The sequence below is a fragment of the Bufo gargarizans genome, chromosome 2 (assembly GCF_014858855.1).
Source record: "Bufo gargarizans isolate SCDJY-AF-19 chromosome 2, ASM1485885v1, whole genome shotgun sequence".
NCBI classification, from domain to species: Eukaryota; Metazoa; Chordata; class Amphibia; order Anura; family Bufonidae; genus Bufo; species Bufo gargarizans.
In genome coordinates this window covers 346,822,223-346,846,868 of record NC_058081.1, presented here as the reverse complement: position 1 = coordinate 346,846,868, position 24,646 = coordinate 346,822,223, and the positions used below count along the sequence as shown (strand labels likewise).

The 24,646-nt window shown below is 42.6% G+C and overlaps 1 protein-coding gene across 1 annotated transcript in view; it reads right to left on the bottom strand.

The window, feature by feature from the left end:
- Window positions 1–23,698, bottom strand: part of LOC122928140 (tetraspanin-17-like) — an 84,106-nt gene extending 60,408 nt beyond the window's left edge. The window contains exon 1 of the mRNA XM_044280697.1: window positions 23,621–23,698. Within this exon, the coding sequence (XP_044136632.1) occupies window positions 23,621–23,683 (63 nt within the window). The 5' untranslated portion in view covers window positions 23,684–23,698. The remainder of the gene's footprint in view (window positions 1–23,620) is intronic.
- Window positions 23,699–24,646: the final 948 nt, after the last annotated feature.

The window sequence follows — 24,646 nt, the reverse complement described above, 5'->3', positions numbered from 1 at the left end:
GGGGCCTCAGGAAACAAATTCCATTGACTTCATCACTCCAGTAGACAGTACAGGTGTTCGATGAAGAAAGGCTCCTGCTCTCCAGTGATGATTTGTGTGAAATAGATCCAATGGCCTGCAGCAGGTATCTCACTTTACGGTTATGTTACAGTAGGGTTTGGAGAAGAATTGTCAGATCCCAATCCGGTTTCTTTCCCCTGTTATGTGATTTTCAACTGTACGTGGTTCTCAGTAAGGGCACTTTCACACTAGCGTTATTCTTTTCAGGCCTAGAGTTCCGTCCTAGGGGCTCAATACCGGAAAAGAACTGATCAGTTTTATCCCTCATGCATTCTGACTGGAGAGCAATCTGTTCAGGATGCATGAGGATGTCTTCAGTCTTTTTGACTGATCAGGATGGAGATAATACCGCAGCACGCTACGGTTTTATCTCCGGCCAAAAAAACGGAACACTTGCCTGAAAGCTGGATCAGGCATTTTTTTCTATAGGAATGTATTAGTGCCTGGTGCGGCATTCAAAATACCGGAATGCCGGATCCGTCCTTCGGATGTGCAGACCGGTAAAAATGTGGGGAAAAAAAAAATGGAACGGATCCGTTACCTAGAGTTGTCACGATAGCAAAATTTGGACTCGATACTATTAAAAAGTATTGCGATACTCTAGACCACGTGAAAAAAAAAAAAAACACCAAAAAAGCTGCGTGCATTTCACATTTTATGGAACGTCTGGACCATAATAGAACAGTCTGATCCTAATTTTTGTCGCACAAGGTGACAAAAAAATGGCAAATTATACGTTTTTTTTTTTTTTTCACCACACAGGAGATATTTTTAAATATTTTAATAGTTCGCACGTTTTTGGGTGTAACGATATGTAATATTTATTGAAATTGGGAAAGGGGGCGATTTAAACTTAATATTTTGGTGTTTTTTTTTTTTTTTTTTACTTTTTATTTAATAACTATTTCCCCCCCTTAGGGGCTAGAACCTGGGATCTTTTCATCCCTATAGAGCTCTATCAGGGTAAATAGGACTTCACACTCTCCCTGCTGCTCTGTGCTATATATATATATATATATATATATATATATATATATATACACACACACACACACACATATATATATGTGTGTATATATATATATATATATATATACACACATATATATATATATATATATATATACACACACACACACACACATACACAGTATAGACCAAAAGTTTGGACACACCTTCTCATTCAAAGAGTTTTCTTTATTTTCATGACTATGAAAATTGTAGATTCACACTGAAGGCATCAAAACTATGAATTAACACATGTGGAATTATATACATAACAAAAAAGTGTGAAACATCTGAAAATATGTCATATTCTAGGTTCTTCAAAGTAGCCACCTTTTGCTTTGATTACTGCTTTGCACACTCTTGGCATTCTCTTGATGAGCTTCAAGAGGTAGTCACCTGAAATGGTTTTCACTTTACAGGTGTGCCCTGTCAGGTTTAATAAGTGAGATTTCTTGCCTTATAAATGGGGTTGGGACCATCAGTTGCGTTGCGGAGAAGTCAGGTGGATACACAGCTGATAGTCCTACTGAATAGACTGTTAGAATTTGTATTATGGCAAGAAAAAAGCAGCTAAGTAAAGAAAAACGAGTGGCCATCATTACTTTAAGAAATGAAGGTCAGTCAGTCCGAAAAATTGGGAAAACTTTGAAAGTGTCCCCTAGTGCAGTCACAAAAACCATCAAGTGCTACAAAGAAACTGGCTCACATGCGGACCGCCCCAGGAAAGGAAGAGTCACCAGCCTCAAATCGCAGGTTAACAGCAGCTCAGATTAGAGACCAGGTCAATGCCACACAGAGTTCTAGCAGCAGACACATCTCTAGAACAACTGTTAAGAGGAGACTGTGTGAATCAGGCCTTCATGGTAGAATATCTGCTAGGAAACCACTGCTAAGGACAGGCAACAAGCAGAAGAGACTTGTTTGGGCGAAAGAACACAAGGAATGGACATTAACCAGTGGAAAGCTGTGCTTTGGTCTGATGAGTCCAAATTTGAGATCTTTGGTTCCAACCACCGTGTCTTTGTGCGACGCAGAAAAGGTGAACGGATGGACTCTACATGCCTGGTTCCCACCGTGAAGCATGGAGGAGGAGGAGGTGTGATGGTGTGCTTTGCTGGTGACACTGTTGGGGATTTATTCAAAATTGAAAGCATACTGAACGAGCATGGCTACCACAGCATCTTGCAGCGGCATGCTATTCCATCCGGTTTGCGTTTAGTTGGACCATCATTTATTTTTCAAGGACAATGACACCAAACACACCTCCAGGCTGTGTAAGGGCTATTTGACCATAAAAGGAGAGTGATGGGGTGCTGCGCCAGATGACCTGGCCTCCACAGTCACCGGACCTGAACCCAATCGAGATGGTTTGGGGGGGGGAGCTGGACCGCAGAATGAAGGCAAAAGGGTCAACAAGTGCTAAGCATCTCTGGGAACTCCCTGAAGACTGTTGGAAGACCATTTCAGGTGACTACCTCTTGAAGCTCATCAAGAGAATGCCAAGAGTGTGCAAAGCAATAATCAAAGCAAAAGATGGCTACTTTGAAGAACCTAGAATATGACATATTTTCAGTTTCACACTTTTTTGTTATGTATATAATTAAATACATAACAAAATACATGTGTTAATTCATAGTCTTGATGCCTTCAGTGTGAATCTACAATTTTCATAGTCATGAAAATAAAGAAAACTCTTTGAATGAGAAGGTGTGTCCAAACTTTTGGTCTATAGTGTGTGTGTGTGTGTGTGTGTGTGTGTGTGTGTGTGTGTGTGTGTGTGTATATATACACACACACACACACACCCATAAGAAAGGTCTGGCAGCACTCCCCTTGGAGTATTAGAATGTAGGACGGTAGACAAACAATGAAAGTCCGCAGCACTCCTTGAAGAATAAAAGAGATGTGCTTTTTTTTCACACATATCAAGTGACAACATTTCGGTTCTCTCACAGAACCTTTTTCAAGTCAGGTCACCTGACTTGAAAAAGGTTCTGCGAGAGAACCGAAACGTTATGTGTGAATAAACAGCACATCTCTTTTATTATTCAAGGAGTGCTGCGGACTTTCATTGTGTGTGTAAATATATAACATTTAGAGCTGTTTACATATTATTATAAACATCATGTTCAGTTTTTATACATGGCCTTTAGGATAGGCCTTATGCTAGACGTCTCAATAGCAGATTCTGGCAAAATAGAGGACACAATACCACTGAATGCAGCAGTAGTTTATCTGCTAGAATTGGGGAAACCATAACAGAAGCCTGATTGACCACATTATAGTCAATGGGAAGGGCAGGCGCCATAGATTTGTTTTCCCTATCCCTACATGTTCCAATGCAGCCTTTTTTATTTATCTTTCAGAATCAAACTCACAGCACTTTAGAGACATCACATCTGCAGCACAGGAATGAGTTAATGTCCATGTTATGGCTCCAACACCAGACTCTGGTTCTAGTAGCACTGCAGGGCTCTGGGTGTTGTAACCATGTTGCTGCCATCTGAAACTATCATGTACCAAGGGCGGGACTGGATCCAGTGAGGACAAAACAGGGAAAAATGTGTTATCTTTCAGATAAAATAAAACAAAAATTAAGATTCTGTATGTTGCAGAATATCCTCAATAGTCTGGGAATATCTATAACCCAGCATGCATTCCTTCACAGATGTAAACGCTGAGCCCCACTTCTGTATACTGGGCCTGTTTTCACCTTCCTGCCCAGACAATTTTTTGCAAATCTGACATGTGTCAATTTATGTGGAAATAACTTTGGAACACTTACTTATCCAAGCCATTCAGAGATTGTTTTCTCGTGACACATTGTACTTCATGACAGTCAATATATTTCACCTTTATTTGTGAAAAATTCCCAAATTTTCTAATTTATATTTCTAAACTTGTATAATAGATAGTGATACCTCATATAATAGTTATTACTTTACATTTCCCATATGTCTACTTCATGTTTGGATCATTTTGAAAATGACATTTTATTTTTTGGGGACGTTAGAAGGCTTAAAAGTTTGGAAGCAAATCTTGAAATTTTTCTGAAAATTTACAAAACCCACTTTTTAAGGACCAGTTCAGGTCTGAAGTCACTTTGTGAGGCTTACATAATAGAAACCACCCAAAAAGGACTCCATTTTAGAAACTACACCCCTCAAAACTGATTTTGCTAACTTTGTTAACCCTTTAGGTGCTCCACAAGAATTAATGGAAAATGGAGATGAAATTTCAGAATTTCACTTTTTGGGCAGATTTTACATTTTAATAAATTTTTCCAGTAGCAAAGCAAGGGTTAACAGCCAAATAAAACTCAATATTTATTACCCTGATTCCGCGGTTTACAAAAAGCAACCAACATGTGATCGTAAACTGCTGTACGGGCACACGGCAGGGTGCAGTAGGAAAGGAACGCCATATAGTTTTTGGAAGGCAGATTTAGCTGAACAGTTTTTTAGATGCCATGTCCCATTTGAAGCCCCCGTGATGCACCCCTACAGTAGAAACTCAAAAAAGTGACCACATTTTGGAAACTACGGGATAAGGTGCCAGATTTTATGGTACTATTTTGGGGTACATGTGATTTTTAATTGCTCTATATTATGTTTTTTGTGAGGCAAAGTAACAAAAAAAAAGGATGTTTTGGCACAGTTTTTCTTTATTATTTTTTTTAGCAACATTCATCCGACAGGTTAGATCATGTGCTATTTTTATAGAGCAGGTTGCTACGGACGCACCAATATCAAATATGTCTACTCTCTATGAGGTTTGTTTAAGTTTTACATAATAAAGCATATTTTAAAACAAAAATTTGGTTTTTGTATCTCTATTTTCTAAACGCCAATCTTTTTTATTTTTCTGCCGATCATCTTGTGCAGGGTCTCGTTTTTTGCAGGAAGAGTTTTTATTGGTACCATTTTTGGATACATATATTTTGATCATTCATTATTACACTTTATGGGGCAAGTCCATAGTCTGAGAGCCATAGTTTTTTAATTTTTTTGACCAATTGTCTTAAGTAAGGGCTCATTTTTTGCGGGATGAGGTGACTGTTTGAGGGGTATATGCCTTTTTGATCGCTTGGTGTTGCAATTTTTGTCATGTAAGGTGACAAAAACAGCTTTTTTTACACCGTTTTTATTATTTTTTTACGGTGTTCATCTGATTGGTTAGGTCATGTGATATTTTTATAGAGCTGGTTGTTACGGACGTGGCGATACCTACTATGTGTGTGTATATATATATATATATATATATATATATATATATATATATATATTTTTTTTTTTTTATTATTATTATTTTTTTTTTATGTAATTCACTTTATCACAATAACAGCAGTTTTGAAACAACAAAAAAATGATGTTTTAGTGTCTCCATGTTCTGACAGCTATAGTTTTTATTATTTTTTCTGAGATGGTCTTAGGTAGGGGCTAATTATTTTATGGGGGGGGGGTGAGGTGACGTTTTATTGATACCATTTTGTGGGACATATGCCTTTTTGATCGCTTGGTGTTGCACTTTTTATGATGTAAGGTGACAGAAATGTTTGTTTGTTTTTACAGGTTTTTTTTTTAATGGTGTTTATCAGACAGGGTGGATCATGTCATATTTATAGAGCCGGTTATTACGAACACGGCGATACCCAATATGTGTGTGTTTTGTTAGTTTTTTATAATAAAATAAGGGGAAAGGGGAGTTTTTTTCATTTTTTTACTTTATTAATACACTTTTTTTTTTTTTTTTTTTTTTTTACTTTTGTTTTCTTTATTTCTGAAGTTCACTTTTGGGGGTCTGGTCCCCTCTGCAAGGCATTACAATACATCTGTATTGTAATGCATTGCCTGTTCGCACACTACAGTGAGTAGTACACGAACAGGTTTCCTAGGAGACCAAGCCTGAGGCTTGATCTCCTCGGCACCCGTAGAAGGCAGGTCCCGATACCGTGCAAGCCTTCTGACACAGAGTCCCTGCTACAGCAGCGCGGAGACTCGATGCGCTCCATCACCTGACACAAACCCCTTTTATGTTGCTGTCAGTGCAGACCGCAGCATAGAAGGGGTTAATCCTCCGACATCTGCTTTTACAGCGATGCCGGCAGATACAGCAGGAGGGGAACGGCTACCAGGGACTGCTGGACCCCTTCAGTGATCGAGCGTGCACCGCTCCGGTGCCCGCCTGATCACCATGACGTACTATTATGTCAAATTGCGAGAATGCAGTGGTTTCCATGACATAGTAGTACGTTATGTGTCGGGAAGGGGTTAAGGTTGATATGGGAATACTAAACATGTATGTTTGCTTAGTGTTCTATGATCTTAAGGGTGGATTCAAGTAGTTTTTTTTTGTTTTTTTACACACACACAAGCGTTTACATATAAACATTAAACTCAGAGGCATGGCAGCCATTGCATCCTTAGTCAGTCTCCACCGCCACCTCTCCAGCCAGATACTTAAGTCCTCTAGATTGGACGGGGTCTAAACTATCAGAGCAATACCTATTAAACATTTCATAAATCTTTATAGAGGGGATCCAGGTAAAGATAATGATGACCTATCCTCAGGACAGATCATCATTATGACATTGGTGGGGTTCCAAGTCCCGGCACCCCGCCGATCAGCTGTTAAAGGGATCTGCTGTGGTCAATGGAGCTCTGGTTAGCGATGCGGGCTCCAGGCAGCTTTCTAAGGCCGAATGCACACGGCCGTGTTCTGCGGCAGAGAGCGGTCCGTCATATGCCGGGCTGGATTCCTGCTCTGAACAGGAATCCAGCTCAGCATACCACGGACCGATCTCGGCCACGTGCATTCGACCTAAGAGTACTTTCACACTTGCGGCAGAGGATTCCGGCAGGCAGATCCGGCAATCCGGACGCAAACTGATGGCATTCGTCAGATGGATCTGGTCGCGGATCCATCTGACAAATGCATTGAAATACCGGATCTGTCTCTCCAGCGTCATCCGGAAAAACGTATCCAATATTTTATTTTTTGCATTTTTAAAGGTCTGCGCATGCACTTTAATGTAAATTAATGCCGGATCCAGCATTCTGGCAAGTGATCAGTATTTTTGGCCGGAGAGAAAACTGCAGCATGCTGCGGTATTTTCTCCATCCAAAAAACGTAAGAAGGACTGAATTGATGCATCCTGAACGGAATGCTCTCCATTCACAATGCATTAGGATAAAACTGATCAGTTTTTTTTCCCGGTATTGAGCTCCTGTGACGGAACTCAATACCGGAAAACAAAAAGGCTAGTGTGAAAGTACCCTAAGCACAACAACATACATTATATAGTGGCAGTGCTTGGTATTGCAGCTCAGCCCCATTGATTGAATAGGGCTGAGCTGCAACTAGGCCATGTGACCGATGCACGATGACATCATATGGCCTAGGAAGAGGACACAGCACTCACGGAGCGCCCGACCTCTTCTACCAGCTGATCGGCGAGGGAACCAGGGTGTCGTTCCCCCGCCAATCTGATATTGATGATCTTCAGGATATGTCATCAATAGTAATTCCTGGATAACCCCTTTAAAGGTTTTGTCCACCCTTGGAGCCGACAACCCTGATAAGTCTAGACCTGCGCCCCTGAACATAAAAAAAAAAGCAGACTAACCTGCCCATGGTCTCTCCGCTGCTCCATTCCTGGCAACTTCCGGGGACCAGAAGCAGCTGGAAACAAAGCTTCGGCTGGACCGTGGGCAGGCAAGTCAAAAAAATTTACGATCAGAGGAAGGGGTCCAGATGATAGGGGTTTTGTCAGCTCCTAGAAAAAATGGTTGCTATGATCTAAACACAGCTCCACAAGTTACAATGGATCAGAGCTGAAATAACATACAAAACCCATGGACAAGAATGGTGCGTTTAAAAAAATAAAAAAAGCCACGTTTTTTGTAATCATGGATGACTCATATACAGAGGAATTCCCATCATCGATATCTATGTCTATTCACACACAGGGCTCCTTTTTCAGCAAATAAGTGAGATCCATGTCATAAGTATATAAAATAAATCCCACACCTCTGGTAGGAGAGCACAGGTAATTTCCAGCAGTGTTTCGGAGGAATGGCATTACCATGGAAACCACGTCCACATCAGACGCTTCATTCTAAGGAACACTTATGGGAAGTATTACTCAAGGCTATATACTGCTTGAATACAGTTGCTGGTTTTATTGGAGAGGTAACTGAACACCCTAAGGGAATGTACGCTATATACATTGTTTTCTAACGTACCAATGCACAGGATTTTCTTCAAAGATTTTATATACAGTATTTTTGTATCCAGTACTCTTAAAATATTTAAAAATGTGTCAGACACAACCAGATTAAAATGTGAAACATTAACCCTTTGAGATCGATCTTTATGTAAATGTACAGAACGAAGGGGTGCTTCTCCCTCACACTTAGTTATTTGCAGAACGGTGGCGCCCAGCCAGTGGAACCACCATGCAGTAGATGCAGTGCCGCACCCCATCTTTCCTAGAATTGGAGTCAGACCCCCACAATCAGAAAGGGATGACATGTATGCAATATGCCATCTCTATGATAGGACAATGCCAATAAAGCAGCATGCAATACATTTTCAATGTCTTCAGACCCTCCCAAATATATATATCTCTCTCTCTCTATCTATATATCTCTGTCTCAAGTTATCCCCCATCAACCTGTACTCAGTACCCCATGAGAAAGTGAAATCAGAATTTTATACATGTTTGCTAATTAAAAAGGAAAAACTAAGTATTCAGACCCTTTGCTATGACTAACTTTGGTCTGGGCCTCCCATTTCTCTTGATTATCTTTGAGATGGTTCTACACCTTGATTGGAGTCCACCTGTGGTAAACTCAGTTGAGTGGACATGATTAGGAAAGATATAGCCCTCTCTACATAAGGTCTCACAGATGACAATGCACATCAGAGCAAAAACCAAGCCATGAGGAAAGAACTGCCTGTGGAGCTCAGACGCAGGATTTTGTGAAAGCACAGATCTGAGGAAGGGTACAAAAAAACATTTCTGCTGTACTAAAAGTTCCCAAGCGTACAGTAGCCTCCATAATTTTCAAAAGGAAAAAGTTTGAAAATAAAAATAAAAAATAGGAGTCTTCATAGAGCTGGCTTCCCCACTAAATCATTATCAGGGAGAAGGGCCTTGGTAAGATCGGTATCTGATCAGTGGGGGTCTCGGGTGTCAGCTGTTTGAGGAGGCTGTGGTGCTCCTGCTCCAGCTTACCCTAGGCCAGTGACATCACGTTCATTTTTTCTGTTGCTTCTGTATACTTGTTAAGGTTGTTATGGGAATACTAAACATGTATGTTTGCTTAGTGTTCTATGATCTTAAGGGTGGATTCAAGTAGTTTTTTTCTAACATTTTTGTTGGCTTTTGAGTTTTTTTTTTTTTGTGCAAGCGTTTACATATAAACATTAAACTCAGCGGCATAGCAATCATTCCATCCTCAGTAAGCAGTCAGACTCCACCGCCACTCCAATGGGTCCGCAGAAAGTCACTAAAAACGGAACGGACACTGAATGAAACAACGGTCGTGTGCATGAGGCCTTACTCTGACAGAAAAAAAATATATAAAAATAGTGTGACCTCTGGGTTATACCAATTCTAAACCTACCATTATAACAGATCACCTTGCAGATAATCTCTCCTCGCTGTGAACCGACAATGGATTACCTATCCATATGAGATGTTTTATTTGTGCTGACTGCTACATAAGAACAACATTTTGTATTTAAATTTCAACTGTATAGTACTGCCAAAATGGCAAAAGAAAAACAGCCAGCAATTCAAAAATATATTGTTTCCTATGAAAGGAGTAAAAAAAAAAGTAAAATATGCCCCTTTATGATGGAAGTGTCACTTTAATGAGTGTACTCTCCAGAGTTTCCTCTGTTCTTGTATGCTGTTAAGTTTGTGTTTACTATGTAAAGCACCACAGATGATAATGGAAGGTCGCAAATAAGGCTACTTTCACACTCGCAGTTACTTTCACACTGGTGCGGATCCGTCATGGATCTGCACAGACTGATCCGTTCAGATAATACAACCATCTGCATCCGTTCAGAACGTATCCGCTTGTATTATCTGTAACATAGCCATGACGGATCCGGCTTGAACACCATTGAAAGTCAATAGGGGATGGATACGTTTCTATTGTGCCAGAGAAAACAGATCCGTCCCTATTGACTTACATTGTGTGTCAGAATGGATCAGTTTGGCTCAGTTTCGTCCAACGGACACCAAAACGCTGCAAGCAGCGTTTTGGTGTCCGTCTCCAAAGCGGAATGGAGATGGAATGGAGGCAAACTGATGTATTCTCAGCAGATCGTTTGCCATTCAGAATGCATTAGGGCAAAACTGATCCGTTTTGGACCGCTTGTGAGAGCCCTGAACGGATCTCACAAACGGCAAGCCAAAATGCGAGTGTGAAAGTAGCCCTAATCTAAAAGTATAACAAAACTAAACGTTTATAGATGTAGAACAGATATTTAACCGCAGTCTCCTCTTTGTAGGATCAGTTCCAAGGCTCTTTAAAAGGGTTGTCTCATTATAGACAATGGGGGCATATTGTCCCACCTATATAGAGAACGGAGCCCCGAAACTGAAGAAGGGCACACTGTGCATGCGCAGCCGCTCTCCATTTATTTTCTATGGTGCTGGCTTGGCTATTTTCGTCGAGCCCATAGAAGTGAATAGGAGCGGTGACCGGTCATGCGCGGTGCTCTCCAATTCACTTCTATGGGGCGCCAGCTTGGTGGTGGCCGGACCGGAGTCCTCTAGCCATCACCTTGCGGGGCTCTGTTCCTGATATAAGAGCGGTCCCAGCGGTGGGACCCGCACCTATAAGACAATGGGGACATATCCTAGCGATGATGAGACAACCCCTTTAACTAGAGAACGCTTACAGGAGCTATTCCAATATTTTTCCTGTTGAAATATACATTTCCTCTTCACCCAAGACAATGGCTTTCCTCGATGTGGCGATTCTCAATAGCTCACTACTAGCACAGTCCCACTAGAGAGCTAGACAGATTCTCTGAGCAAAGTACAGTGCCTCTGCCCCCAGGCTGACAGATTTTACAGTTGAATGAATTACACAGTAAGTGAGTCATATAAATTATAGCTTAGACATCTGAGGCTTAGTTTGTCAAGGACGTTTCACATACCTTTGACCTAAAGATGCCCATTTTTTTTGCTTGTAAGCTGTTCATGAAAGATCAGATTGAGCATGCAGTGATCACAATGTAACAATAGCCATCTTTAATGGCCATTTAAAAAGTTGCTTAAAGAAGTCATCCGCTATAAAGGGAACCAGTCATGTCGAAAATGGTTTCTGAGCTAAAGGCAGCATGTTATAGAGCAGGAGGAGCTGAGCAGATTTATCGTTTTATAGGAAAAGGTTCAGTATAACTTGTATTTTATCCATTTATATTCCTGCTCATTAGGGAACCTGTCACCGGGATTTTGGGTATAGAGCTGAGGAGCTGGGTTGCTAGATGGCCACTAGCACAACCGCAATACCCAGTCCCCATAGCTCTGTGTGCTTTTATTGTGTAAAAAAAATAATATATATATATGTTTGATACATATGCAAATTAACCTGAGGTGAGTCCTGGACATGACTCATCTCAGGGACAGGACTCGTCTCAGGTTAATTTGCATATGTATCAAATCGGGTTCTTTTCCACAGAGCTATGGGGACTGGATATTGCGGATGTGCTAGCGGCCATCTAGCAACCCGTTGCTAACCTCTATACACAAAATCCCGGTGACAGGTTCCCTTTAAACAAAAACTGGGACAGCCCCTATACAAGCACTAAATAACAAAAAGAAGCAAGCTGCTTGCATCACTCTCCAGTCCTGCCTGATTGTGCTAGTCTTCCTGGCTGCAGTGGTAATATCCCAAATATTGCTGAGCCCAGAGATTGGCTGAACAGTGAGCTGTGTGCACAGAACTTGACCGCTGCAACCAAAAAGAGGACATCAGCAGGAAGGAAAGCCATAGCACCGCACTGGAAGTGACAGGGTAGAAAGGGTTAAGTGCTACTTATTTATTTTAGAAAATGCAACGGGGCTATCAGAATTTTTTACATTCTGAATTTAGCAAGCAAATGAACAATTAAAGATAAATAGCAGTGTATACAATCCAGGAACCAATTCATAGTTTTATATTAGATGGAAGTTCGCCAATGCGTCATAGCTTCTGTTTATAATGGAACCACAATGCAGCACTGTAATCATTCACATGATGGACACTACCAGTACCTGACAGACCCGACTGACATGAGACACCCGGTATAGGCTCCGGTGTCTCAGCTCCGTCTTTTGTATTGGACTGATTGTTTGTAGGAGGCGTGTCCCTTGCTGCAGTGCTGGCCAATCGCAGCACACAGCTCATAGACTGGCTATGAGCTGTGCGCTGCGATTGGCCAGTGCTGCAGCAAGGGACACACCTCCTACAAACAATCAGTCCAATACAAAAGACGGCGCTGAGACACCGGAGCCTATACCGGGCGAACGGAGCGGCGCCCAGGCATACTAGTAAGTGCAGGGGGACCCCTGGGCGCCGCTCTGCCCACAGATAGTTTTTAGTTTGTATATGAGCGAAAGGTCCTCTTTAATGGTGATGTGAATGCTCCTTTATGGAATCTGTCAGCTAGATGGCGAGAAGAGTGCTGCTAAGGCTACTCTCACATCCATCTGCGTTTTTGCTGGATCCGTCATGGATCAACAAAACACACTTCCGTCATGATAAGGTTTCACTACTGGAACCTTATATTATATTTTTAGCACTGGGTATGAGTTTGGCAAAGACTACTCAACACAGATCCTAGGATAGTATTCACATACAAGGGAGCGAACTGTGTGTCTGGAGATAAACGGGGCAAACACCACAGATTGGACCCTCGAACGCCAGCACACCACAGATTAGACCCTCAGAACGCTAGCACACCACAGATTGACAGAGTGTAGGTGTCTAGGGAGATAGACCAAAACACTGAGTAACACTGCTCCCCTGAATGATACCTAATAAAGCCTGGCTACTATGTTGCAATGCTCCCTGTCATTGAGGCACTTGGCTCTATTAAGGGCATATTAGACTTTTGCTCTACGCGTTTCTTAGTTTCAAAGATATGCCACTTAATCATCAGTAGCATATAAAGATAATCGGGAAGCCACAGCAACAAACAAACAGTGGGTGTAGCGCGCTCTCATACACCGCATGCAGACCCGTAGTCTACGGCACTGGGACCGCCGTAGCACGGCCGCCCAGTGCTGCTCCTAAAGAAAAAGCAGCAGCCACGCCTCCTGGGCCAAACGGAGCATCGTGGGAGCCAATAGAACAGGGACACTGCATTTTGCGGAACCAAATTGCGGACTCAATCATTTCTATGGGGCAGCACATCACAGAATTGCGGACCCGCACTTCCGGGTCCACAATTCCGTACCAAACATGTCCTATTCTTGTCCGCAGTTGCAGACAAGAATAGGAATTTTCTATTACTGCAAAATGCACATTACCGCTGTCCATGTTTTGCGGATCTGCAAAACACACACGGACGTGTGAATGGACCCTAAAGTACCCCATACAACATTTGCAGGCAATCTAAGTGTGACAGATGGAAGCGTCACCAGATGCGAAAGGATAGGAAAGAAGAGGAGAGCAAAGATAGAAAATACCTGTAGATATTGGGGGTACGTAAGAGACGATGAATAATGTGGGAAGACATAAGGGCATCGTAGAACCCCAAATAACCTATCATGTGCATCACTGAATGAAGCTTATATATGAAATGAAATCATTCAGTGCATGGGGTTTAGTGGTCTGCAGAGTGAAAGTCCATTGAGCCTCTTGGCGAAGAAGGAGGTTATGGATATCACCCCCTCGTACAGAGGTTCTCACATGCTCAATACCATGAAATTTGATACAACCAGTCTTATCAAAGTGATATTGCAGCACATGCTGGGCAATTGGAGTATCAGCTTGATTAACAATATCTCACAGATTTTCACGGACACGGCGTCTGAATTTGCGCTTCGTTTTGCCTACGTATTGCAGGTTGAATATGCAGGTTGCCACATGCACAACACCATCGGTTCTGCAATTGATAAATTACCGAATCATGATAATACAACCGTCTGCATCCGTTATGAACGGATCCGGTTGTATTATCTCTAAAATAGCCATGAGGGACCCGTCTCTAAAACCATTGAAAGTCAATGGGATTTTTCGTAACCAAGAAAATGGATCCAGCTTCATTGACTTATGTTGTGTGTCAGGATGCATCCGTCTTGCTCCACATCCCATGCCGGACAGAAAAACACTGCTTGCAGCGTTTTTCTGTCCGCGATGGGAACACAACCAAACGGAACGCATTCTGCTGTACTCCATTCCATTCAGTTTTGTCCCCATTGACAAACTGAAGAGTTTTCCTCCGGTATTGAGATCCTATGACAGATCATTTACCAGAGGCTCTGATGCAAATGTGAAGACAACCCAATGTATATAATGTTTCAATCTCTCAAATAAAAAAGGGCCTTTCAGCTGTCACTTCAGGCCCTATTACACTGGCAGATAATCGCTAACTAGCGTTCATATCAACACAAGTTAGCGATGATCTGCCAGTGTAAGGGTCCATTCACACGTCCGCAAATGGGTCCGCATCCGTTCCGCAATATCGGGAACGGGTGCGGACCCATTCATTCTCAATGGGGCAGCAAAGGAAGCAGAGAGCACACTATGTGCTGTCCGCATCCGCATTTCCAGAGCGCGGCCCCAAACTTCGGGGTCGCAGCTTCACAAAAAAAAAAATAGAACATGTCCTAATAGGCAGTTCTATGGGGGGGTGCCGGCCAGGTGTACTGCGGATCCGCAATACACTACGGACGTGTGTATGGACCCCAATACTGCCAACGATTACCCAATGAATGGGCAAACGAGTATTGCACATAATTTACATCCAGCACCATTCTAAATCCTCAGCCTGCTCGTCTGCCTGTGTCTAAGGCCTCGTTCATAGAAATCCCACCATACCTCTATATGGCTCCAATGTCATATGAGGTCCTATGGAGGTTTTTCCTTTTTTTTTTTTGCAGATTCCATATTAAGAAAAGAAAAAAGCGGGTGAATGTGTGCAATGGAAAGGGGGTAAGATGGGACTGTAAGCTCAGACTACACATAGGTTATCATAGGCTCTGCAGACCTTACACGGTAGGATGTTTCTTGTCAAGTTGTTTCATAGTGGACACGGTGTTCTGAAGTTGTTAGAAAGTCCTACTGAACATTTTGTACAAGTTACCAATATCTGAAGTATTTCTTGGCTTACACATATGGGAAGCCGTACACCAACCTTTCCAAAACCAAGTGATAAAGGACACTCAGAAGTCTGCGCTGTACAATTTTATACAAACGTGTTGTTTTTTTCCTTGTACACAGGATGCCTTCCACACAAGTCAGGATGAAGTCGCCAAATCACACTGCTCTACAGAACAAAAGCAGGAAAAACAGGAAAGGAAACCAAAAGGTGCAAAGCAATGGAAAAAGGCGACTTTATGATCTGTATATGCCTCAGTGACGTCCATCTATTATGGCACCATGTGGGGGTATTGTAGATGACTAGGAGTCTATCTGAATACATTGTTCTGTCTGCATTTAGCAGTTTTGTTTTTTATATGGCATCTGTATTTTCTCCTATATTACTGATAGTGGTAGAGTTTTAATTTATGTCTGAAGTATAGATAATTGGCGCACAGCTCCGGTGACTGAAGCACATTTTAACTACTCAATGGCATGACGAATTTTAGCCTTAAAGGGGTTGTGCAGCCAGTACACATTGATGACCTATCCTCAGTACCTCGGCACCCCCACAAAGCAGCTGTTTGAAGAGGTGGCGGTGCTCGTACAAGTACTACTTCCTCTTCAAGATTACACTGCACATCGTGCATTTTATTTTTAGGGGAAATATACAACCGCAATTCCCAAAAAGTTGGGATACTGTGTAAGGACCACTTTACATCTCTTCAGTGCAGGGACCCGGCTTCCATGGCTTGACAGAGCAGGACAGAAGTATGCAGCATTTTTCTGTCTGGCGATATTTCACATCCGTGCCATATGAAATACTATGCATAGAAAACTAAGGGATTAGTATTGGCTTCAGTTCCCCTCTTGAGGGAAACAGAGCCGGATGGCCTGATATATGGGAAGCTGGCCTACAATGTAAATAAAAGAATGTAATGATTTGCAAATCTCATAGACCCATACTTTATTCACAATACATCATACAACACATCAGATGTTGAAAGTGAGATTTTACCATTTCATGAAAACAACTAATTTAGAAAATGATGACCGAAACGCATCTCAAAAAAGGTTGGGATGGGGCAATGTCTGCCATTGTGTAGCATCTTTTCTTTCAATAACAGTCTGTATCCATCTGGGAAGAGAGGAGACCAATTGCTGCAGTTTTGAGATAGGAGTCTAGCTGCTCATCAGTCCTAGGTCTTCTTTGATGGATTTCATTTAATGATGCACCAAATGTTTTCCATTGGTGAAAGGTCTGGACTGAAGGCAGCACCCGGACTCTTCTTCTGAAAAGCCATCATGCGGTTATGGATGCAGTATATGGTTGAGCATTGGCTTACTGAAATATGCAAGGCCTTTCCCGAAAGAGACGTCTGGAGGGGTGAATGAATGTGTTCTAGAAATTCTATATACTGTTCAGTATTGTGCCTTTCCAGGTGTGTAAACTGCCCACAACCACCTAATGCAACCCCGCTAGGATATGTCCCCACTGTGTGATAGGTGCGGATCCCACATCCTAGTGAACGGGAGCGCACCGCGCTCGCCTACTTTAAGTGGCCCCATAAAAGTGCACCCTCCACAACAGGGCTCCGTTCTCATGTAGGTGCTTCTGGGACCCACACCTATCAGACAATGGGGGGCATATCCTAGCGATATGCCCCCATTGTGTGAGATTGGAATACCCCTTTAACTTGCATTTGTGGATTGAACAGCAAACTGTGTTTAGACGATTTCTGTAAGTGTTCTTGAGCCCGTGCAGTACAGAATTGTGCCCGTTTTTTTATGTAGTGCTGCCTGAGGGCCCGTAGATCATAAGCATCCAATGCGTTGTCCACACAGATTTCTCTAGTCTCTGAATCTTTTATTATTATGTACTGTATGTGGAAAGAAATTCAAGGTCTTTGCAATTTTACAATAAGGAACATTTTCAGAAAATTTTTAGACAGTGTTTCGCAGATACTTGAACCTCCGCCATCTTGGCTTCTAAGAGACTATGCCTCCCTAATTGGGTCTTTTTAAGACTTAGAGAATGGCTCCACCAGCTGTTTTTTTTTTAAATTTTATTAGTACCATTTACTTTCCAGCCTTTTGTTGCCTCCGTCCCAACTTATTTTGAGTTGTGTTGCTGCCATCAAGTTTTAAATAAGTACATTTTAGGTCATTAAATGGTAAAATGTTTAACTTTCAACAACTGATGTGTGTACTATCAAAGTCCATGTTACTATCCCGCTAGGGTCATGAGAGAATGTTTTTCTCCTCCCTGCAACTTTTTAGCTCTGCACTGTCCTCCTCCAGGCTGGCTGACATGACAGGGGGTTGGGCTACTTTAACCCTTGATATCTCAAATTGAGTAGCAGCTAGAGATGTAGGCCCAGTCTTGGTTAAAACCAGGATTGAAGAATGAGCTGCTATAGAGGTTCAAAGGGAAAGCAGCGGAAACCTGCTTTTCAGTTGCTCACCCTCCCAAACTGATTTTCAAAGACTATAGGGGGACACCACCTCGGAAAAGTGTTGTGGGCAGGGAAAAAGTCACAGATTCACCCACAAATCCCCAACAAAGGTATGCCAAAAAGTGGTGTACTTCACATAATAAATGACCCCCTACATCTCCTGATGTAGAGGAGATAGAGCTGCTGGTCTTTCTTTAAAGCTTAGATTGTCCCACAACCCACCCCCTCCTTCACCCTGTAAAGCCTGCTCTTGGAGCTCTACTCAGGAAAAACTGTTGGTGGATTAAAAGACCGAAATATTACAAATATTGGCCAATGTTATAACTTCATCAGCTAACATTACACTCGTATAAGACTTTTCTAATATGGAACTCAAATTTGGCCATGTGGATGAGGCCTAACCTTATAGAACAGGCATGCTCCAGCTGTTGCAAAACTACAACTCCCAGCATGCCTGAACAGCCTACAGCAGGGCATTGTGGGAGTTGTAGTTTTACAACAGCTGGAGGGCTGCAGGTTGAGCATGCCTGTTATAGAATATGTAATGTACAGCTCTAAACACACTTACAGCTTTCCTTTTCTCGGCTACATTTTTTGTTATAAAGTACAATCTGCCAACAATGAAAACTGTACAGCTATGGAGGAGCTCTATGAATTTAGCCAAACTGTCCGGTCACGTGCATGATGGCTGGGAGTTCTTTATAAATTAGAGTAAATGCAGTGTAGATTGTGAACCTGGATATTCCAAAATACATTAAAATAACTAAATTTGAATATACCTGGATTCTTAATTCTGCATTGTTCCCACACTAGTTGCTTCCTTTTTCTCATCCATAAACAAGTTTTGTGATATTCATAAAAACGACTGCCGCAGCCAATCACTGGAATAATTTAAACGTAGATGTGACATCACAGTAAGGGCCTCAATTGGCTGCCATGGTCAAGTGACATTACAAACATTGCACATGGATAACAAAAAAAAAAAAAACATGTTGGAGAGCGTTCATGTTCTGCTGCAGGAACAGTTCATAAAAGCAGGACACCTATAAAGGAATGGCTGAGCATTAGGGCTGATTCACGCAACTGTGCTCGATCTGGTAGATGCGTTCCGTGTGTCAGGCCATCTCCCAGACCCGTACAGTGTTTTATGATACGAACCGACTGTATCAGATGGTGGGTTTAACATACTGTACTCACATTATCATGTGGGAACAGTACAATAGACTTTTGATCCGATAGACAAAACCAGTGACAACATTGATGAGTATTCTGTCAGTGGTTTTTAATAGACCATTGTTTGGAGATGCTCTGGAAATTAAAGCGAACCTTTCACCAGGATTTCACATAATAAACTATTACCAGTACCTTATAGATATCCTCATTGTGTTTCAATGCATTCTTGTGCAGCTTTCCTGGGATGGATATTCATGAAAAAAACGAGTTATAAAGTCCTGTCTCCAGCTCCTGAAGTCAAGGGGGTAGCCCTTCCCTCACTCCGGGCTGTACCTCGCACTCAAGCACGATCCTGTAACTGAATCGCGCATGCGCCGTCCCCGATGCCTGCCTTCTCTTCCTCACGCGCGATTCAGTTACAGGATCGCGCTCAAGTGCGACGGCTCATGCACCGCCTGTACAAGCGTGGTCCCGGTAACTGAGCCGGGTGTCAGTTACACTACATAGAGGCGGGGTTAGGGCAGGGGAGGTACAGCCCGGAGTGAGGGAAGGGCTACCCCCTTGACTTCAGGAGCTGGAGACAGGACTTTATAACTCGTTTTTTTCATGAATATCCATCCCAGGAAAGCTGCACAAGAATGCATTGAAACACAATGAGGATATCTATAAGGTACTGGTAATAGTTTATTATGTGAAATCCTGGTGAAAGGTTCGCTTTAATTTCTAGCTGAGCTTCGTCCATGGCACAAAATCCCACCTACACATTCCAAAATCTGGTGGAAAGCCTTCACAGATGTGTAGAGATGTTTACAACACACAATGACCATGTCTTTGGGATGTCCACCAAGCTCATACTTTGGGCCATATTGCTTATCCTGGAAAACGGCGCAGGCACATCACACCCATATTTTTTCCTTGAAGCAATGCTCGCAACTGGACAAAAAAGTGTGGGCAACAGTAAAAACTTTTTTTTTTTTGTTTTTTTTGTTTTTTGCTTTAGTAGCGTTTCCATTTTGCTTCTGTTCCACCATTCCATTCTTCCATTTGGTTTCTGTTTTTTGCTGATCGAAAACAGAAACATGGCGTATACAGTAATTACATAGAAAAATTGGGCTGGGCATAACATTTTCAGTAGATGGTTCCACAAAAACAGAACGGATACGGAAGGAAAAACACACACACACACCACACGTTCGCGTGCGAGTTCCGTTTAAAGGCTCTCACAAGCGCCCCCGAACGCATCCGTCCAGCCCTAATGCATTCTGGGTTGATGCTGATCCGCTCAGAATGCATCAGTCTGGCAGCGTTTGGCCTCCGCTGCGCTCAGCAGGCGGACACCTGAACGCTGCTTGTCCATCTGGCCGTGCGGAGGCAAACGGATCCGTCCAGACTTACATTGTAAGTCAATGGGGACGGATCCGTTTGAATTTGATACTATATGGCTCAATTTTCAAACGGATCCGTCCCCCATTGACTTTCAATGTAAAGTCTGGACGGATCCGTTCAGGCTACTTTCACACTTAGAATTTTTTCTACAATATAATGCAGACGGATCCGTTCTGAACTGATCCCATCGTCTGCATTATATGAGCGGATCCGTCTGGGCAGACCCCAGACGGATCCGCTCTGAACGCAAGTGTGAAAGTAGCCTAAGTCACTCACCAATATCTGATCGGTAGGTCACTTCCAACATCCTCAGCTATCTGCAGGGCTCCATGGAATGCAATACCAAGCACAGCCACTATAAAGTGTCCGGCGCTGTGCTTTGTATGCTGCAGCGCCCTTTCAAGCGGATCGGTGGGGGTCCTTCCTCTTCACCACTAGCACAATTTGCTCATATATTGTTTCAAAGAAGGATTTATTTTATTTTTTCTTTATTTTTATTTTTTTTAAGCTACAATTGAGATTTTGTTGTAAACAGCTTCACAGTACGAATAGGTAAGAGAAGCATTCTGCTGCCAAAAACCATAAGATGCAAAATATAAAGACAGCATACAGTTTGTAGACTGTAAGCTCTTATGAACAGGGCTCTCAATCCTCGTCTTAATTGCTGACTTGTTTGTTGCTATGTAATTATGACTGTTTGTATATGAACCCTCTGTAAAGCGCAGCAGAATTTGTTGGCGCCATATAATAGATTATTATACAGTTTTAATTTTCTCCTGGGTAGTACGCTTTTAGGGGGAAAGTCAAATAGAGAACAAAAGGTCCCCATTATCTGAACACTGCAGCTTGTGTACCCAATTATCACAATATAGAAGTCTTCATTCACATGGCTGTGTGTGGTCCTTGAAATGTGGCCCTTGTGAAGGCACGGTTCATGTGAGCCGATATCGCTGCATCCCAGTGATCTAGGACGCTGTACCCAGATGATGCTGCGAGTGCAGGACAGTAGACCCGTAGCATTATTGATCACAACGATTTCACGGACCACACATCCATGTGAACGCAGTATCATTCTAATAACACAATCAGTCTGAACGTTCACTTTATAGTGGAGGCACAAAAATTGTGTCAGGAGCTCTGGTGGTGCTCCCGTTTCTTCCAATGAGTTGCTGCGCTTGTGCCAAATATGAACAACTACTGCTGTTTAGTTATATGTTTTGAGGTCCCATTCTTTACACTGCAGCTTTGCTTGCTTCTAAAATTGCTTCAATATAACTAACCCATAATACACAGATTAAATACTAATACAAGAAGGATTATATATGGATGCCTACATATTTTAAATCACTTTCCACAGACTTCAATGGGCAGTTTCACTCAGCAAAACTGCTGAAAGAATTCCATGCGGCATTTTTACATTTCAGAACATATACGTTATTTGCTCATCTGAACAGACTCAGACGAGCCCCGTTTTAGGCCTCATGCACATGGCAGTATCATGTGTTGTGATCCGCATGTGCGTTCTGCATTTTGCAGGAATGGAAGCTCTGGCCCTGAATAGACCAGTCCTATCCTTGCCTGTGATAAGGACAAGAATAGAACATGAACATTCAACGTTCGTGTGCATGAGGCCTTATGGAAAAAAAAAAAAAAAAAAATAAAAATAATGGATGGAATACTGATGAACAGGCGCGTGTGAATGCAGTCTAAGTCACAATGGCTACAGTGCTTGTAAGACGAAACTAAGAATGGGAGCTACTTTTTCTCAGTATCCTGTAAGAGGTTTCTGAACCCATTCCTGGTTTACACTTAGAAATAGTGATGCAAAAGGCTGCTAATGCAAGAACGCAGGCAGAACCATCAGTCATAAGCAGCTCATTAGACTGTCACACATGGAAAAACTACCAGGTAGGGCTGAAACAATTACTCGATTGAATCGAGTAATTCGACACAAAAAAAAATTATTTGCATCGAGGATTCGTGTGTATCATGTGACCGGGAGTGAAGCGCTTGCTTATTACTCACCGCTCCGTGGTCACCCGCCGACTCGCACTGCGCTGCACTATATCCTGACCCTACAGTAAAGGTAAGTACTGGTGCGGGGCACATGGCTAGGAGGGAGAGATGGTGGCACTGGCACTTATAAAGAAAAACGTTCTTTTAATTAGTTTTTTGTTAGTACTCGATTAATCGTTGGATTAAAATAGATAGAATACTCAATTACAAAAATAGTCGATAGCTGCAGCCCTACTACCAAGCCTCAATAAAAGTACTCCCAGTCCACATGTTGCAGTGTCTATAAGGCCTCATGCACACAGCCGTATATATTGTGTGGTCCTCAAAATACAGGTACCGTCCGTATAGCATCTGCATTTTTGGCGGCTCCGTTGACGTCAATAGGTCTGTAGTCCGCATTTTGCAGATATATTCCATCTTTTTGCAGAACCGACATATGGATGCAGAGACACAAAATGTGGACTTAGGACTAGTGTTGAGCAAACTTGTGTTTTCAAGTTCAGCGTACAAGGTTTGGGTATTCTAAGAATTCTGTTATGGATTCCGGATCATAAATTCTGCTCCGTGGTAGCAGAAGCCATAACGGATTTGAAAACAGAAGTTCGCTCATCCCTACTTAGGACCTACTGAAGTCATGCAAAAACTCTATTTTGCAGATCCGCGATTATCTGAGAGCAAAACAGATACGGTCAAGTGCATGAAGCATTAGAGGAATACATCAGGGTGCCACTGTAAAGCACACCATGTGCTATACGCTTTTACTGGATGCTCCTGTATTATATAGCACAGTCTCCTGCGCTGTTCCACGCAGCAGAAAGTAGTACATCAGTATATACCAGAATGATGGAGGCCAGCAGCACACAGGAGCCTTTGGATAGGTTCCAGGTATGTCGGGTTTAAGCTCTGGCTCCTATCGTATGAATGTTAAATGCCAATCATTGGCCTGTGTAAAAGAGCCCTCAGAAAACACTATGAACACCCCCTTTAAACAGGGTTATCAATAAACAACATTAGACCTGTAGAAAAACTGCACATTCTGTCCCTATTACGAGAGCAAAGCTCACTAAATGCCTTCCATTCACTCCACGATACGACAGAACTGACGCATGACATTTGAGAGGCACTCAGAGCAGGAATACAAGGTAGCTAAGTGTAGAAAGCAAGCAGGTCTGGGACTGGCATTCTTAGTGGTAACAGGGGTGACATTACCATGGAAGCAGGCAGCACAATTAAATCCTCATTCTTCACAGAGCTTAACTTCTTCACTCCCATCTGTTATAACCAGTGTTTTGCAGGAACAAAACCAAAATGATTTAACACCCCATAGAGTGACTAGGGAGCGGTGACATCACCGAGCCACAGGGGGATACAAACAATGCACGTTAATAACTAAAACCAGCACGGAAAGTTACCCTGAATGTGGAGAAGATAAGGTGTACAGGAAACTCATGGAGCAGTAGTAAAGCGGACACAGACCACATGTGCTGTGAAGAAAGCGGGTCTCAGCCACAAGGGGGCGCCCTAAGAAAACCATTTATCCTGGGATCTTGATAACTTCACAAGGATGTGCAACATTTGCAATACTTCTGGCGGCTCATCAAAAGTGATGTGGCCTCCAAAGGAGGAGAAGTTTAGATCAGATCTAATGTGGAGTGAGAAGAGAGGATGTGAAATGCATGACAGTTATTAAGTGTGGCTTTTTCATAACCTTGATACAAATCTAAGCCATCTAAATAATTAAAGGGGTTGTCAGGTTCAGAGCTGAACCCAGAGATATCTCCATTTCCACTCCTCCGGCTACCCTGACATGAGCATCGGAGCATTTCATGCTCAGAATGGCGCGAGGTAAGGGCTTTTTATGGAGATCCGGTGATGTACCACCCTCTCCATGGGAAAGCTAGACAGAGGCTTCCACCTAGCAGTGAACCCGGCGACGTCATCGGCACTAATGGGCAGGCTTTAAGCGCTGCCCCAGCCTGTAAAAAGGCCTAGGGCAGCGCCAAAGCCGGCCCATCAGAGCTGGTGACGTAATCGGGAACACTGCTAGGCCAAAGCGATACAGCGCAGGGCAAGGGGGAGCATCAGCGCATTAAATGCTCATCTCAGAGGGGCTCTCTGGGGAAAGTAGGGGGATATGTCCGCAAATCCTTTAAGAACACCAGTCTTGGTATATATGGGTCATTAAAAGGTACACTGGCTGAGATTGGAATACCCATTTAACGCTGCAGGCGGAGG